At 36.9% G+C, this 18,146-nt stretch overlaps 1 protein-coding gene across 2 annotated transcripts in view; it reads right to left on the bottom strand.

Moving 5' to 3' along the window:
• Positions 1-18,146, bottom strand: part of TP63 (tumor protein p63) — a 329,984-nt gene that overhangs the window by 168,734 nt on the left and 143,104 nt on the right. For both annotated transcript variants that reach the window (XM_006897063.1, XM_006897065.1), the window contains exons 2-3: positions 16,002-16,130; positions 12,640-12,772 (exon numbers count right to left, since the gene is read on the bottom strand). In XM_006897063.1, coding sequence (XP_006897125.1) covers positions 12,640-12,772; positions 16,002-16,130 — 262 coding nt within the window. The remainder of the gene's footprint in view (positions 1-12,639; positions 12,773-16,001; positions 16,131-18,146) is intronic.

An 18,146-nucleotide genomic window follows, 5' to 3' on the forward strand; every position in this document is an offset into this window, starting at 1 on the left:
CTGAAGGATCAGCTGTGAATCGGTTCTGACATGGTGGTATAAAGGAACAACAAAAATGAGAAAAGTAACAGCACTTACATCAAGCCCATTGTGAGTAGTAGTGAGCCCATCTGTGCCACAGTAAAACTGTACTCCCTACGGTTTCAATGGCTAATATTTCAGAAGGAGATGACTAGTCATTTCTTCAGAGGTAGCTATAGATGGACTAAAATGTTACCTTTTCAGTTAGCAGCTGAGGTCATTTGTCTTCTGTCCCACCCAAGGACTCCTAAGCAGCCACCATCTGGGTGACTCCACTCATGACAAGATCACATGTATCAGGACAGAACCGTATCCTATGGGGTTTTAGTAGCTTTATTTTAGGGGTAATAGTACCAAAAGTACAAAAAAGGTAAGGGGAAAGCAGAACTAGAAAGAAAAAGAGCACATTACCTGTCTAGTCCCAAGTACAGAATTAATGAAGGGGACATTTAGGAACAAACTTTATTGTTAAGTGCCAAGTACTTTGTTCTGAATCAGTGAACTATGCACAACAGAAAAGAAATGCGGTTCAGTCCTATCTTCACCATCACTGCTATGCTAGGACAAACTTTAATCTATCCCTTCCACACTACTTCTTGTCCCATACTGTTCGCAGCCCAAGAGGGTCTTCCCACTCTACTCCTAAATATTTTAGGATATCCTACTCATTTCCAGTTAATATTACCATCCTTTCTACAGATGACAATAAAAAAGTTCACCAGAAGAAACTGAGAGCAAGGTTCAATTTCTGGTGGAGTCACCTCAGGCACCCTCGTTACCTGTCTATCAGTGGAGGCTGTTATGTTGGTAAGATGTTGAACAGGTTTCAGCAAAGTCTTCAGAGTAAGATAGACTAAGGGAAAAAAGGCCTGACAGCGTGCTTCCAAACGTCATCCAGTGAAAACCCCTCAGAAGCAAAGTGACGTGATCCCCACCTGAAAATGGCAATGATGCAAAGATTCAATTCAATTGTACACAGAGTCACCCTAATTTGGAGGCTGACAACACAGAGACACCATTAACAGCAATATTTCATTTGGTTGTGCAAATGACTAGAAATTTCTCCAGGCACATAAACATACTGACTTTAAAAAAAAAAGAGAGAGAAAAATTATTTTCAAGTTTGTAGATACTATTACACAGGTTGGAAAATTAAAAATAGATTGGAAAAAAATAGTCATGACAATAAACGTGTTAGTTTCAACAACATTGATATTCATACAAGTTTATCTATTCATTATACTTCAAGTGTCTCTCATGAGATGATTCTTTAAGCAAATATTCTATAAATAAAGGAATAGGTAAATAAATTAGGATGCATCTAGGGAATGTGATACAGCAACTAGAAGATTGAAGGTGTTTTGAGAATGAAAACCTGCTGTGTTATGCAGATAATACAGCTTTGTTGGCTGAAACTGAAGAAGACTTGAAGCATTTGCTGCAGAAGGTCAAAGACTGTAGCCTTCAATATGTATTACATCTCAACATCAAGAAAACAAAAATCCTCACCACCAGACAAATAGGCAGCATCTTGATAGATGGAGAAATGATTGACAGTAACAATTTCATCTTGCTCAGATCCATAATCAACATTCTTGGCACTAGCAGTCAGGAACTGAAAAGATGAGTTTTATTGGAAAATCTACTGTCAGGGATCTCTTCAGAGTTCTATAGAGCAATGATGTCAGTCTAGAGACTAAAGTGCATTTGCTAAAAGCCATGGTCCTCTCAATTGCTTGTTATGTGTCTGAGAGCTGGACAATGACTAAGGAAGACAGAAGAAGAACCCATGCCTTTGAGTTGTGGTGCTGGAGAAGAGTATTGAACATACCATAGACCACCAAGAGAACAAACATGTCTATCCTGGAGAGGGTGAAACCAGGCTGCTCCTTAGAGACAAGAATTCTGAAAATCTATCTCATCTTTGGCATCAGGAGGGACCAGCCCTTGGAGAAGAACACCATGTTTAGAAAGGCGGAGGGTGACAATGACTATAGCAAGGAATCAGGTATGTCAGAGATGGTGAGTTTGGTTTGAGATAGAACAAGATTCAGAGCCATGGTTTATAAGGTTGATAAATTATAGTTGACTTGACAGCACATAACAATAATGACACAGAATGAAGGTGCAATGATAGATTACAAAATGTATTTGTGAAATGATTCCATAGTTATTATATAAAATTTATTATAGGAGAAACAGACTAAAATATTCAAAATTATCATGTGGAGATTGTACCTATTCTTTTAATAATTACTTTTTAAATTAATATGCCTTATTTTTATAATAAGAGCAATTTATTTTCTGGTAGGCAACTCATGATGGATGGAGAAGAAACTGAAATTGTCTACAACTTCATCATCTTACTTTGATCAACAATTAACACCCTTTGTACCAGAAGTCAGGAAATAGGAGACATATTCTAGTGGGAAAGACTGCTGTTAGGGACTTCTTCAGATTATTGAGGAGTAATGATGTCAGTTTGAGGACTAAGGTGTATCTGATTCAGGCCATGGTCTTTCCAATCACTTGCTATGCATCTGAGAGATGGACAATGAATAGGAATGAGAGAAGATTTGAAGCTTTTGAGCTGTGGTCTTGGAGAAGAATAATGAATATACCATGGATAGCCAAAAGAACAAACAAATAAGTCTTGGACAGGGTGCAGCCAGAGTGCTCTTTAGAGGAAAGAATAATGAGTCTTTGTCTTACATACTATATGGGAATGTTGATAGGAAGGAATATTCCCTAGAGAAGGACATGACGCTGGGGAAAGTGGAGGGTTGGTGAAGGGAAGGAATCCCCTTGACCTGGCAGATTGTCATGGTGATGGCTGCAATGGGCTGTGGCGTGTTAGGAAGTGTGAGGATGGCACAGGATAGGACAAGGTTCAGATCTGTTCACAGGGCAACTATGAATAGTATTGGATTCAACAGCACTTAACAATAACAACAACAACAACATATTTATTATACAAACTACTATATTTAGGAACCCTGATGGCACAGCTTGTTACGTGATGCATAACTGAAGTGTCAGTGGTTTGAATCCAGAAACTGCTTGCTCAGAGAAAACTGGGTAGTCTCCTCCTGTAAATACTAACAACCTGATGAAAGGTTCCCATAAATCGGAAACCACTGGATAGCAGTGGGTTATTATATACTGAAAAGTCTCTCGCTACAACAGTAACAACAACAGTTAACTATTAACTGAAGAGTTGGCAGTTAGCACTCATTCAGCTACTCCACAGAGAAAGACCCAGCCTCTGGTTAGCATCTGCCTTGGGCCACCAGGGCTCTTCCCACACAAACTCCAGCCAAGAAAATCCTCCTGGGCAGTTCTACTCTATAAAATGGCCTAGTGCTAAGAGGCTGTGTTGCAATCCCAAAGGCACAAAGTTTTAATCCGCCAGCTGCTCTGTGGAGGAAAGATGGGCAATCTCCTCCTGTGTAATTAAATTGTGCTGAAAACCTGCCAGAATCTCTGCTCTGAATTGGAGGGTCAGCTATGATTTGATTCCAACACCATGGTACACAACAACAATAACAACAACAAACAACTCCCTAGCATCGGGGTTGCAAAGAGCCTTAATTCAACTTGACAGCACATAACTACAATATATATTTCTCTATTTCAGAGAGTTGTTATAAGTAACAGCAAAAACAGACAAGTGACAAAAATTCTAATGATAATTCATCACGTACTTTTAGGTTTCTCCTAGATTCATCCTAGAGAGAGTTAAACCAGGCTACTCCTTGGAGGCAAGGATTCTTGGGCTTCGTATGACATACTTTGGATGTGTTGTAAGGAGAGACAGGACCTTGGAGAGGGACATCATGCTTGGGAGGGTGGAGGGACAGCGCAGGAGGGGAAGGCCCTCTATGAGGTGGATTGATTCAGTGACTGGGGTAATCGGGATGGGTGTGTCAGAGGCAATGAGATTGGCACAGGATAGAGCAGGGTTTAGGGCTGTTGTACATAGGGTCGCTATGAGTCGCAAACGACTCGACGGCACATAACAACAACAACAACAACAAAAACAACAACAACTTGAGGTCCCTGAGAGAAAATATGCCACATATAATATCTATAGACTTGCTTTAAACTGTTATCGCCTTCTTATCTGAGTTTAAACATCAAGGTACAGAGTTTAACCTATTATTTTTGGTTATTGTAAACAATGCTGCAATGATGCCTTTGTCCCTATGTGTGTGTCTTTTTATGTGTGACTTGTTTTATTTTAATAGTTTTGGGGGGTAAGTTATGGGAATGGACAAGCCAAAGAATAAGTGCCTTTAAAATAAAATTAACTAGAGTATGCACTTTTCATGGATTAATTTACACTCCACACCAGTCGTAATTAAAATGACTGGTTTTCAGTAACTTCCTAAGAGTTAGTTTTTATGTATTGAATTCTGTCTCCCCAAAATATGTGCTGTAAATAGTAACCCCTATGCCTATGGCTATAATCCCATTTGGAAATGTGTTGCTTTTGTCATGTCAGGAAACAGGATTAGTATAGGTTGGGTTTTGAGTTAATCTCTTTTAAGACTTAAAGAGATATTAAACACAAGCTAGAAGAAGCCTGGGTGCCACAGTGGATTAAGTACTGGGCTGTTCACTCAAAGCTCAGTGCTTTGCACCTTCCAGTCCCTCCATGGGACAAAGATGCGGCAGTTTGCCTTTGTAGAGATATAACCATGGGAATCTGATAGGGAAGTACTATTGTAGACATTTCACAGGGTCACTAAGAGTCAGAACTGACTCGATGGCAGTGAGTTTGATTTATTTTAGCAAGCAGAGATGGGGGAAGATAGATACCAAGCCCTGGTGATCTCTAAGGAGCCAAGAAGCAGAAGCTGAAGAGACAAGGACCTTTCACAAGAACTCATGGAGAAAGAGAAAATACTCTCCTACAAGTGGCCCTAAATGGAGACTTCACTTATGCATGCATTCTCACTGTTAGAAGTGGCTCATAGCTGACAGTCCATTGTCTTAGTAATTTGTTCCCAAAAGATGATAGCTAAGAAAACTCAATGGAGTTTGGGGTCTAGTTTGTAAGAACACATGGGTGTTGACTGCCTGAGTCAGAGTTCACTTGAAAGCAACATGCTTTTACTGTGGTTTTAATATATCAACTCCACTAACTCACCTTATTCTCATGAAGTCAGAGCCAACTAGATAATCCTCCATCAGGCTTCTGAGGTTGTCAGTTGCATAGGAAGGAATTTCCACTCTTTCTCTCTCAGCCCCTAGTAGACCTCAGCCATCAGAGAAGCGTGCCCTTTGAACCAGCAGTACAGCTCTCAGTGGACTAGGTCACCAGCCCTTTGCCATGTGTCACAAGATAAATTTAGACCATAAAATCTAATTTTTCTACATAATTCCACTTCAGTCAAATTTTTAAGTTTCATGTCTTAGAACTTCTGAGCTTCACATCATATATCTAAAATAATTTTTTATACCAGTTATCCAAGTTTGTACTACTTTTTGCTCTTAAGTTAAACTCACATTTCAAGGTATAAGTTAAAAAAATCACCTCTTTAAAGTATTGGCAGCCATACTCAAGTAAAATTTCTTCTTTTTTAAAATGTGTCTTTAAAAAAAAATAAGCCTACCTCTTAATAGATACTATCAACTATTGTGTACACACCTGTCATTCCTGCCATGTCTTATTGAGGCTGGAGATTGGCTTGTTCACCTCTGTCACCAAGACACAGTTAAGCCTATTTCGTTGATCCTGACTCATAGTGGCCTTGCCCCATAGGGTTTTCAAGGCTGGAAATTCTTAGGAAGCAGTCGGCCACATCTCTCTCCCCTGGAGCACTTGGTTCTATGAAACTGCTCAACTTTTGGTTAGTAGTCATATTCTTTAATCATTGTACCATCTCTGCTCTTTAGGATATACAATTTATACATTAAATTTATTACATTCAAATATATTAGATTTACTACAGCAAGGAAGCAATGTGTACTTTTGCTGTATCAGTACATATGTTCAAAAGGTGCTATGAATACTGGACTATCGACAGTGAAGGGCATACTCTACATTCTGTGCTCTGCTGCTGGGTGTTGTTGAGTCAATTCCAACTCAGTGATCCAGCTTGGGATCTTTACAGAAGCTTACGGACAGGTCTTTCCTTCTGAGTAGGTCTGATTTACCAATGTTTTGGGTAGCAGTTACATCCTCAACTGCCTCTGCTTCTAGAGATCTTTTCTCTGGTCTAAGTCTAACACAAACACATTACCTAGATAATTCTCACTTGGAATTGTTGCTTTAATAAAGAGGAGTTGTTGCTGTTGCTTTGATTGTTAGGTGCCATTGAGTTGAATACAACTGATAGCAACCCTATGAATAAAAGATATAAACCTGTTCTATCCTGTGTCAACCTCACACTTCCTGATACACTAGCCCAAGAGTCTTCTTCTCCTTCGCCAACCTTTCTGAATATCATGATCTTCTTTAAGGAATGCAACACACCCAAAGTATGTGAAATAACATCTCATCATCTTTACCTACAAAGAACACTCTGGCTGCACCCTCTTTAAGCCATAGCTGTTTGCTCTTTTGGCAGTCTACAGGACATTCAGTGCTCTTCTCCAACACCATAGCTCAAAAGTATCAATTCTTCCTCTCTCATCATTATTCATTGTTCAGCTCCCAGATGTATAGCAAGTGGTTGGAAAGACCATGACCTGAATCAGACACACCTTAGTCCTCAAACTGACATCATTACTCTTCAATAATTTGGAGTGGTCCCTAACTGCAGACTTTCCAAGTGCAATACATTTCCTGATTTCCTGACTGTTGTTACCAAGGGTGTTAACTGTGGATCCAAGTAAGAGGAAGTTGTTGACAAATTCCGTATTTTCTTCATCTAACACAATGTTTCCTATTGGTCTGGTGTTAAGAATCTTTGTTTTCTTGATATTGAGATGCAATTCATATTAAAGGCTGTAATCTTTGATCTTTGGTAAAAAGTGCTTCAAGTGCTCTTCACTCTCAGTAAGCAAAGTTGTGTTAGCAGCATAACACTGACTATTGATGAGTCTCCCTCCAATCCCAAAGCCACATTCTTCCTCATAGAGTCCAATGTGTTGAATAATTTGCTCAGTGCACAGACTGAACAGGTATGGAGAGAAAATACAACCCTGACGTACTCCCTTCTTAACTCCAAACCACGTAGTGGTTCCATTGGTCTGTTCTCACAGCAGCCTCCAGGTCTAGGTCTATGTCTCACATGGGCAGAAGCAAGTGGTCTGGGATTCCAATTATTCTCAGCACTAGCCATAACTCTGTTATGATCTACAAAGACAAATGCCTTTGTATAATTAATAAAGAATAAATAGACATTATTGTGGCACTCTTTACTTTCAGCCAGGATCCATCTGACATCAGCAATGATATCCCTGGTACTGTGGCCTCTTCTAAATCCTGTTTGAACTTCTGGAAGTCCTCTATCTATGTACTGTTCTATATGTTTTTTAATAATCTTCAGCAGAATTTTGCTTGCATGTGATATTAATGATATTGTTTGAGAGTTTCAACATTCAGTTGGATCACCCTTCTTGGGAATGGGAACAATATGAACCTCTTCCAATCAGTTGGCTCCAAATTTCCTGGCATAGACTACTAAGTAGAATAAGATCTTCATAAAGATTGTTGATACAGTAAGAATACACAAAAGTGAATGGTTTACCTAATTACTGATAAACTTCCTAGGAACAACCCAGTTCCACTTAAGAGATAGAAACCCTTCTTTTAAAATATAAGTAATAAACAAATGTAAGAGTAAAGGTTAAATTTAAAAACAACACCACACTGCCTACCATGGCAACCTCACGAGGTCTCTAAGGATATAAATCTTAAAGGATACTATTCACTTTTCTCTTTTTGTAAGTTCAAATTGCGGGCTTTTGGTAGAAAGCATCCATCAATCTGGGAGAACATGTACGCATGAAAATCATATGCATCACAACCCAATCACGGGGATAGTTAGTACAAGATCAGGTAATGCTTTGGAAGCAGGTGTGGCATCCAATTCCTAAACAGCATGCCTCTGGAAACTCTATGAACTTTGATAAATGATGATAGTGTTACAAAGGCTTCAGAACCTTTGTTTATAGAGTCACTATGAGTTGTGTTCGACTTTACGGCAATCAACAATGACAACAACAGTGCTTTGTTCTGTTATGTATGGAACTGCTTATATCAAATGGTATGCTGCAATATTTTATTCTGTTGTGTAGGGAGATATTGTACGCCAGTTCAACGAAAGCTAAAACAAGAAGTTAAATCTATTTTTAAAACCCCACAATTTTCCACCTCTAGAAAATATGGGACCCATACTCACAGAGGTTATAAATAATGCAAACTGATATAATACAACATATTAGATGACAAAATCAAGATATAACACAGTCATAACATATCGGGAATATAGGCTAAAATATGAGACCTTTTGGAGAGATTCTGTTTAACAATGTTTACTCAGTGCAGTTTCTTTTTCTAAAGGTAATAAAATCATTTCAATGGAACAGACACACACATTCTGTGCAATTCAAATTCCTTTGTTATGTATCAGAGCAAACACTGTGATTCTATTTCCTAACTAGTTATTAAGGTGAGGGCTGTATCAAACGTCAATAAAAATATGATGAATTCTTCAATGTCAAGATCTGTCTTTAATAATCAGACATGTCTTGCCATGTCCACAGATTCATATTTCTTTGCAAAGTGAGAGAATGTTGGCTGAGAGCCCAACCTTTTAAAAAAATATGATATGTAATAGAAAGGTAATTTATGTGCTGGGTTTAGGAACCATTTGATATTAAGCTATACACAGAAAAATAAAAATTGTTACACTTCATCAGTTCAGTTCAATGTCATAACACCTTCACGTACAATGGAAGGAAATATCTGGTCCCCTGTCTGCTATCCTCACAATCATTGCCATGTTTATTCAGGTCCACAGTTGCAGTATATATTTCACTTTGTCTTATTAAGAGTCATCTTCTTGGTATTCATTTGCTCTACAAGGCATGCCATCCATTTCCACTGAGAATCATGGCCTCACCAAGGTGACAGAGACCCTTAACCATTAAAGGGCACAAACATGGATTTCTGATTGTCAATTGGCTGAATAGTTGTCTTTCAAATCCTAAGCAAAGATAAATAAGTACTGCTGTTCTTGCATGTTTGCTGAACCTCTTAATTGGTATTCCATCTGCCTTCAGTGTAGCTTGAACTTCTTCCTTTAGTACTTGGTTCTTGTCCATTTGCTACCTTCTGAAATGTCTGAACATCAACTCAGTATTTCAGTCTTATAACTCTGTGTATACCTTTGATCTTCTTGTGTTGCTTCAATGGATTCATAATGCAACTTGTCACTTGAAATTTTTTTCTCAGTCCCTTCTATGAGAAACATCCTATTAGTTTTTATAATTTCAGATTACAATAATATTTTATTCACACATACGCACAACTGATATCTGATACTTAGGAGGAAAAGTTTGGATAGTTTTCTTATCATTGTGTTTTCTTAAATAATAATGATCTAAAATTGATCTAAAATCAAAAAGTTGTCAGTTTGAGGACTATAGTTCACCAGAACAAAGCAATGGCATTTTCAATTATCTTTTTTGTATGTGAAAACTGGACAAATAGTAAGGAAGACCAAAGAAGAACTGACTCACTTATAAAATGGTGTTAATTAAGAATATCAAATACATCATGGACATCTATGAGAACAAACAAATTTGTCTTAGAGGAAACACTGTAAAAATGTCCCTTAGAAGCAAGGGCTGACAATATTTTATCTTATATCTTTGGACATATTATTAAGAGAGACCAGTGTCCTATCAGAGACTTTGCTGGAGGAGGGGCAATCTCCTCCTTTACCAGTCAGATCGGATTTGATAGTACACACACAAAAAGTAAGGAAAAAAAAATTAAATTTAAAAAGGAGAGACCATTGTGTTTGATAAAGTAGAGGGTCAGAGAAAAATAGACCTCAATGAGATGGAGTGAAATAGTAGCTACAAAAATGGGTTGAAACATAACCACCCTTCTGAGGATGGCACAGGACTTGACAATGTTTTTGTTCTATAAGGTCGCTATGAGGTGAAATTGACATGATAACCACCAACTACAACAACAACAGCATCTATAAAAATAGTATCATCCTTAGTTGGACAAAATATCTATGGTCAAAATAGTCACACCTCTGTGTCTTCTCAACAATCTCCCCTCCACCATTTTTACTTTCTTCTAACAACACTTCCTAACTTATTTGGTTGTTATTCAGATTGTCTACAAGTTCTTCCTCAAAGTTTTTTTTAGTTGCTTTGTAAAAGTATCAAAATATAGTGGAGCGGACGTCAGGGGGAGGGATTGTATAACAATGAAAGAATTTTTCTTTTACTTTTCAAATAAAAGAGCTATCTCAGGGGGGAGGTTGGGCAGGGAGAAAAGTGCAACAATGAAGGAACGGAAATCCAAAGTTTCTGTAAACTTTCATTAATATTAGTAACTAAAAAAAGAAAAGAGTATCAAAATAGATTTATGTTTTACAATGGTATATCTAGGTTACGTCCAAGCAGTATGAGATAACAATAAAAAGAACAAAATTAAACAATACAATACACAATTAATTAGTACAAGCATTCCTCTATGTTATATTTTATCAAATTAATCCCCATCGTACTCAGTAAAAAAGACTTTTTAATAGAAATCTTAGAAAAGATATTTAGATCACAATTATCATTTTCATGAGTATAACACTGTAATAAACCCTGGACATAAGATCTTACATTCCTTGCTCTCTTTAGAGACAGAGAAGTAAACAAGTAACTATTAATAATGTGTAATAAGTAACATGACAAAAAACATGTCAGAGTTGTTAAGAGGAATAATCTCTAAATCAGATTGGAGAGGAACACTAACGCAAAAAGAATTCCCAGAAATGGTAGTACAAATTGCATACTGAGGGAACTGTTACAGAGGAGGAAAGGGCAAGAATAGTATTAGAAGTAAGAATATATTTTAAAAAGGAGATAAATAAGAAATAACATACTCTATTAAAAAAACCAAAGCTCTGATATGGAAAAAGGGGATAATAATAGAAATTATAATTGAAAGAGGCATATGATTCTTCATTTTCAGTTTATAACTTCAGGTCAACTTTTATGAGTTAAAAAAATCACAACAGAGAAACATAAAAAGAAAAGTTGGCTTGTTATTTCTTGTTAGTTACTGCTGAGCAGCTGTGGACTGAAGGGATAAAATATAGAAGAAAACAATGCCCAATTCTTTGCTATGTCTATGATCACAGAGATTTAACTATTGTGTTTTCTTCACTTGTTTTTGGCAAAGTAGACTTCTAGGCCTTTCTTCATAATCTCACAGTTTGGAAGCTACACTGAAAGCTTTTTAGTATCATAAGAGCACTCTTCTCCAGCACCACAGCTCAAAGGCATCAATTCTCCTTCTATCATCCTTAGTCATTGTCCAGCTTTCTGATGCATAGCAAGTAATTGCAAAGATTATGGCCTGGATCAGGCACACCTTAGTCTCCAGACTGACATCGTTGCTCTTCAGTACTTTGGAGAGGTCTCTGATAGAAAATACATATGTGTGTGTGTGTGTGTGTGTGTGTGTGTGTGTATGGATAAATTTAATTACAAAACACTACTGCATTCGTAAAATTACAACTTTCTAGATTTGATTGTTTCTTCTTATTTCATCTCACCTTATGCTGACACTAACAGATGTACCCTACAGCAGACAAGGTACAATGAAAATTCTAGTAAACTCTTCCATGAGACAAGAAAAATAAGAAATTTTCTAAAACATAGCCACATGAGTAGTTACGATATTACCTCCCTGTTTTCTAATTATTTTTAACTTTCCATAAGTTTTAGCAGAAAAAACCCTTTAGATGGAAAGTAAATTATTAAAATAAAACAAACTAACATAAATACACCACATTACTATGAAATGTACAATGTAAAAAATTTCACCTCAAAGCCTCAGAAAAACATTTTGCCTTTATTAACCCATTAAACGCTTTCCTGATAGGTGTGTGGCACCTTTAAGATCTTACTATTTTATAGATGAGAAACAGAGGTATTAAATCATTAATGTGTTTCACTAGTAAGACATCAAGAATTTCTGCTTTATCATTCATCTTTCTTCTTACACACTAATAGATACTTAAATGTTTGCTTACACAAGTAAACTTTACTTCCTTCTCCTTCATTATACAATAGATTCAGCACAGAAGAAGTTTGCTCTATTACAAAATGCTTTGGAGAAAAAATCAGATCTCAATTCTTTTGCTCTGTATCCAACTATCTGTGAAAACTTTTTAGCCTTTCTAAATCTGTATGGAGATGAGGAAACCATTTCCAATCACCCTCTGCAAATATTACACATTTATATCTTATGGAGAATTGAGACCAATGCAGAATTCAGGAACTCATCCTAATCTTCCTCAGTTCACCACATGAATAATTCTTTCAATGGTCTTTTCTTTTCACGCCACTAAAAACGCCAATATTAGCATAAATAGAAATTCCTTGGTGCATAGAATAAAGGGACATGTGCATACCACTCACCCACATGGGGTCACTCAGATCTGAGTCCTGCATGCGTATACAGTCCATGCTAATCTCAATCTTGTTCGTTGTACCATGTTCAGATGGTTCATCCACAAAGTTCAGGTCTATGGGCTGAACTGAACATATAGGCCTAAAATGCAAGGTAAAAAGGGTGTGTTAAATGTGGAACGGAAATAAAAAACAGTCAATCAATTAGGTATATTGAGCTTTCTCTGTTTCAAAGCTGGCAAGATGTATTTTTTTTTTTTAGTAAGAAATTTGCTCAACCATTAACGAGATATATGCTCTCAGGCAGCTCCGTTTTAAAAAGATGAATCATAATTAATGCTCTTTCAAAGAAAAAAAAAATCATCAGCTCAACTCATTGCTCTCAAGCCAGAATCCACTCATAGCTGACCTTCCCACCGGTTTCCAGAGCCTTTACGCTGCACAGATGGAGACTGCACATCTTTCTCACATAGAGCAGCTGGTGCAGTCGAACCACCTGCCTTTGGGTTGGTAGGTCACAAAGGCTCCCTGATGGGTCATAGGCAAGGATAGAAGATATGTAAAAGAAATAGAGTCTTTTATACCCTATCCTTGGTAGCCTCATTACCTTAATACTCTTCACAATTTACTTATTCATTCAAATCTGCTCTTAGAAAAATTGATAATCATCCATTTCATAGCAAGTGATAAATGAGCAATAAATTGAGTATTGTGCCATTTCAGGAGATGTTTACATTGTAATAGTAAATGATGTTTTTGTTACTATGTGCTGTCAAGTAGATGCCCAGCTCATATTGACTCTTTTTGTGACAGCGTAGAATTGGATTTTCTCGGTTGCAATCTTAAAGACACTTCTAGCCTTTCTTGAACTGGTAATACTTTAGTTAGTCGTTGATTGCTTAATTATTGCACTTCCAGGTTTCCTTTTAGCAGTACATATGAGCATTAAAATCAAAGAAATGTTATTTTGATTATCAGAGAGTTATTTGGGGAATAATTACTCTGGTTCAACAATGCTACTGGAACAATGACAACTTGACTGAGTCCTCCTCTAATCCAAAAACCAAACTCACTCCTATCAAATCAATTCTGACTCATGATGATGACTCTTCAATTGATCATGTTACGGTTGAGTAGGAATCAAGTCATAGTTGACTCTTCATGGGGTTACTAAAGCTGTAAATTGCACAAGAGGAAATTGTTCATATTTCTCCCATAGAAGAGTTGGTGAATTCCAAGAACAGTCCAGAGAGGTATGGCCGTTGAGTTAGCAGTAAAACTTGAACAATTTGACCAGTTTTCCAAAAATTCCAAAATTAGATCACCTTGAAATAAGAATGATGCTGTGATATTAGAAATTGAATGAATCTGTGGATTTTTCCAATATGAAGATACCATCAAGGGGACTATCTTTTTCCAGCATTAAGGTGTTTTGTGGTTTGTTTGTGTTTTTTTTTTTTAAATTGTTTCTAGAAACATGCCTTTGTTGTTGGTTTTAGGGGCCATCAAGTTGAGTAGGATTCACAGTGACTCTATGAATTAAAGATCTGAACCCTGTCCTAACCTATGCCATCCTCACAATCTGATATATTTGCTGCAATCACTGTGTCAGTCTATCTGGCTGAGGGTCTTCCTCTCTTTTGCCACCTCTCCATATTTCCAAGCCTGATGTTCCTCTCCAAATAAAAGCCCCTCCTAGAAACATGACCAAATTACATGAGACAAATTGTTACCATCTTTGTCTCCAATGACCATCCTGGTTACACCTTCTCCAAGACATAACTGCTTGTTCTTTTGACAGTCCATAAGATATTCAGTGCTCTCATCTTCAATTCAACAGTTCAAAGGCATCAATTCTTCTTCTGCTATCCTTATCACTTATCTCTCAGATGCATAGCAAATGATTAAAAAGGCCATAACCTGAATAAGGCATACCTTAGTCCTCAAATTTACATCATTGCTCCTCAATGATTTGGAGAAGTCATTGAAGACAGACCTCCCCAAACAGTATATCTCTTAATCTTGACTGTTGTTATCAAGTGTATTGATTGTGGATCTAAGTGAGATGAAGTAGTTGACAGTTTCAATCTTTACTCCATTTATCATGATGTTGTCTATCCATCCAGTAACGAGAATTTTTGCTTTCTTGGCATCCATCTTGAAGGCTGCAGTTTTTAATCTTCTGCAGCAAGTATTTCAAGTTCTCCTCACTTTCAGCAAGCAAGGCTGTGCCATCTGCATAACACACATTGTTGATGAATCTTCTTCCAATCTTGATGCCACATTCTTCTTCAATGAGTGTAGCTTCTCAAATGATTTGCTCAGCACACAGATTTGACTAGGTATGGAGAAAGGATACAACCCTGCCTTATTTTAAACCACGTAACGTTCCCTTGCTCTATTTGCACAACAGCTTCTTGGTCTAAAAATAGGTTTTGCATGAGCATAATTAAGTGTTCTGGAATTCCCAATTTTCTCAATGTTAGCCATAATTTGTTATGATCCACACAGTCCAATGTCTTCGTGTAGTCAATAAAGTACAAATAGACATCCTTCCTGTATTCTTTGCTTTTAGCCAGGTTCCATGACATGACATCAGCAGTGATATCCCTGGTGCTACAGCCTTTTCTAAATCCAGCTGGAATTTATGGTAGTTCTCTGTCTATGTACTCTTTTTAAATGGTCTTTAGCCGGGTTTTGCTTGCATGTGGTATTAATGATATTGTTTGATAATTTCCACATTCTGTTGGATCACCTTTCTTGGGAAGGGAAACAAATATGGATTTCTTCCAGTCAGTTGGCCAAAGAGCTGTCCTCCAAAAATTTCCTGAAATAGATTAGTGAGCATGTCCAGGCTGAATCTGTTAGCTGAAACATATCAATTGGTAACCCATCAGTTCGCTGAACCTTATGTTGTGCCAGTATTTTCAATACAGCTTGCACTTTTCCTTCACTACCATTGGCTCTTGATCATACGGCACTCTTAAAATATTTCTGTGTGTGCTGGAAGTGGACTGAGCAGATGACCAGTTGAGACACTTATTAAATAAATTGAATAATAGATCTGACTGGCTGTCAGCCTTAATTAGACTGATTGTGTAGAGAGCTGGAATTGGAGAATAAAAAGGGAAGAACTCACTCACAATTTCTCAAGCTGAAAGAAAGAACTGGAAAACAAATTCAAGTCTCACATTACTGTCTCAATACTGAGACAGGTAATGAGCAAAATCTTGAATGACCCAGGAAGCATCAAAAGAATATGGAGAGGATACACAGAATCCTTGTGTAGGAAAGATGCCCTAGTAAACAATATTTTGACCATTCACATTTCCCTTTTACCATATTTAAAATATTTCTTGCTTGATACTTACTGTTCCAGAAAATCCCAGATGTGCTGGAAAACCTCAGGGCTTAGAAACTCATTTGTCTGTGTGCTCTGGGACATGGTGGCTCGGTAGTAACTTTCTTTCCAAGAGAAATGTGCTGGGGGGTCTACAAACCTTAAAAACAAAACAAAACAAAGATTACAATTTCTGTATCTATGCCACTGAATATTTAAACTAAGTATATTATATTGTTGTTGTTGTTGTGTGTGGTAGAGTCGGAACTGAGCCATAGCTGAACCTCCAGCGAGTTTTCAGGGGCGGTGAATTGCAGGGGAGGAGATTGCTAGCACTCCAACTAAAATTTTTTTAAAAAAACAAAACAACATTGGTCTTCATGATCACACAGATAAATACAGTAGACTTTCACAGTTTCACAATTTGTGTCTCTGTATGCAGTGTTATGGATTCCACTTGGCCGTAAAACCAGACAGAACAATGTTAAACAATCAGGCCTCTATGCAATCTGATCCGTCCAAACCAATCACACTGTTGTTATACTCCACACATCTACTATCCAACATCTGTGTTCTGTAGATTTCAAAAGGAAAATAAACATTCTCTCATTAAGTCTGACAGCAAGTCTGACCTATTATTAAATCTATTTAATAAGTGTTTCAACTGATTATCTGTTTATTCTGCCTCCAGCAGAGAGAAAGAAGAAAAAAAAAACACTCAGGAAATTTAAAATTCATCCTTGGATTAATCTAGCTCTTTTAACTACCATCTAAATATTATGCCCAGGGGAAATGAAGTCAAACCTCTGGACCTTTGTTTTTGTTTGCTTCTGATGTTTGTTTATTGTTTTTAATCAATCTTTATGAATACATGTATGGTTTATAATTGGGGTTAAGAATATTACGTACTCTAAAGAATAAACAGGGAGCTCTGGTTTCTAATTGGTAAGGAGTTGCACTGCCAATGCAAAGGCCCGTTGTTTAAATCCACCAGTTGCACCATTACTTGGGAAAAAGATGGGCACTCTCCTCCCTTGTGATTTACTGCCTCTGCAAACTCACTGGAGGCTCAGCTATGAGTCAGTTCTGACTCAATGGCAAACACCAATGAAAGATAAACACTTGTATATTTTGCAAATGAACAATTTACAACATTTATACTATCATATACACACATACAGATATACATGTTTGTATAAGGTTTTACCAAATCTTAATGTCTTCTGCACAGATTTTCTTACTATATGATTCTTTATGATAATCAGTAAACTGATTTTATTACAGGGTCAAATCAACTAGGTTCTTAATCATTACTCATAATATTATAAAAAGTTTACAGAATACAAAGAAAATAACTATGAAAGTTATAACTCTGTTTTAGCTGGGCAATAATGGAGATTGATATTTAATTAACTAATGATGAGCTTTGAGCTATATACAGCATTTCAATTATTTAATCTAATGTATATATAAAGCACAGACTACTTGTCAGGAAGAATAATAAATACTGCAAGTGTAAAAAGAAACTATTATCTCATCCTCTATGCTCTTAGTATAAAAGTTAATACAAAACCATAATAAATGTGAGATTTATATCTACTTCTCGTTGTTGTATATTGTGGAGTCTGAATTAATCCATGCACAAGAAGAAATTGCCCATCATTCTCCCACAGAGCAGCTGGTGGATTCAAACAGTATACCTCTGGCTTGGCAGCTTAATTCCTTACCACTAAGCCATCAGAGTCCCATATGCATGTGGCAATCATTTCATTTTCTTTTTGTCCAGAGTATAAACACTCATGATATGATAGTAACAGTCAAGGAATAAAATGTTGCATTGGGAAAACATAGCGTCAAAGACCTCTCCAAAGTACAAAAGAGCAAGGATGTTAAAGACTAAAGTGTGTAAAGTGTGTCTGTTCCAAACCAAGGTATTTTCCACCGCTTTCTATGCATCTGAAAGTTGGACAGTGAATAAGGATGACAATCAAAGAATTAATGCCTTTAGACTGTGGTATTGACACTTAATATTAAGTAAATTCCTCCTTATAGTGACATTGTAAGAGAGAATAAAACTGCTTCATAAGCTTTTCAAAGCTGTGATCTTGTTTTGTTTTGTTTTGTTTTTTAGGGCTTATTTCTTGTAAATTAATTGTCTCTCTGGAGACTAAGGTGC

This window comes from Elephantulus edwardii, unplaced genomic scaffold (assembly GCF_000299155.1).
Source record: "Elephantulus edwardii isolate Elephantulus edwardi_28Jun2011 unplaced genomic scaffold, EleEdw1.0 scaffold00199, whole genome shotgun sequence".
Lineage (NCBI taxonomy): Eukaryota > Metazoa > Chordata > Mammalia > Macroscelidea > Macroscelididae > Elephantulus > Elephantulus edwardii.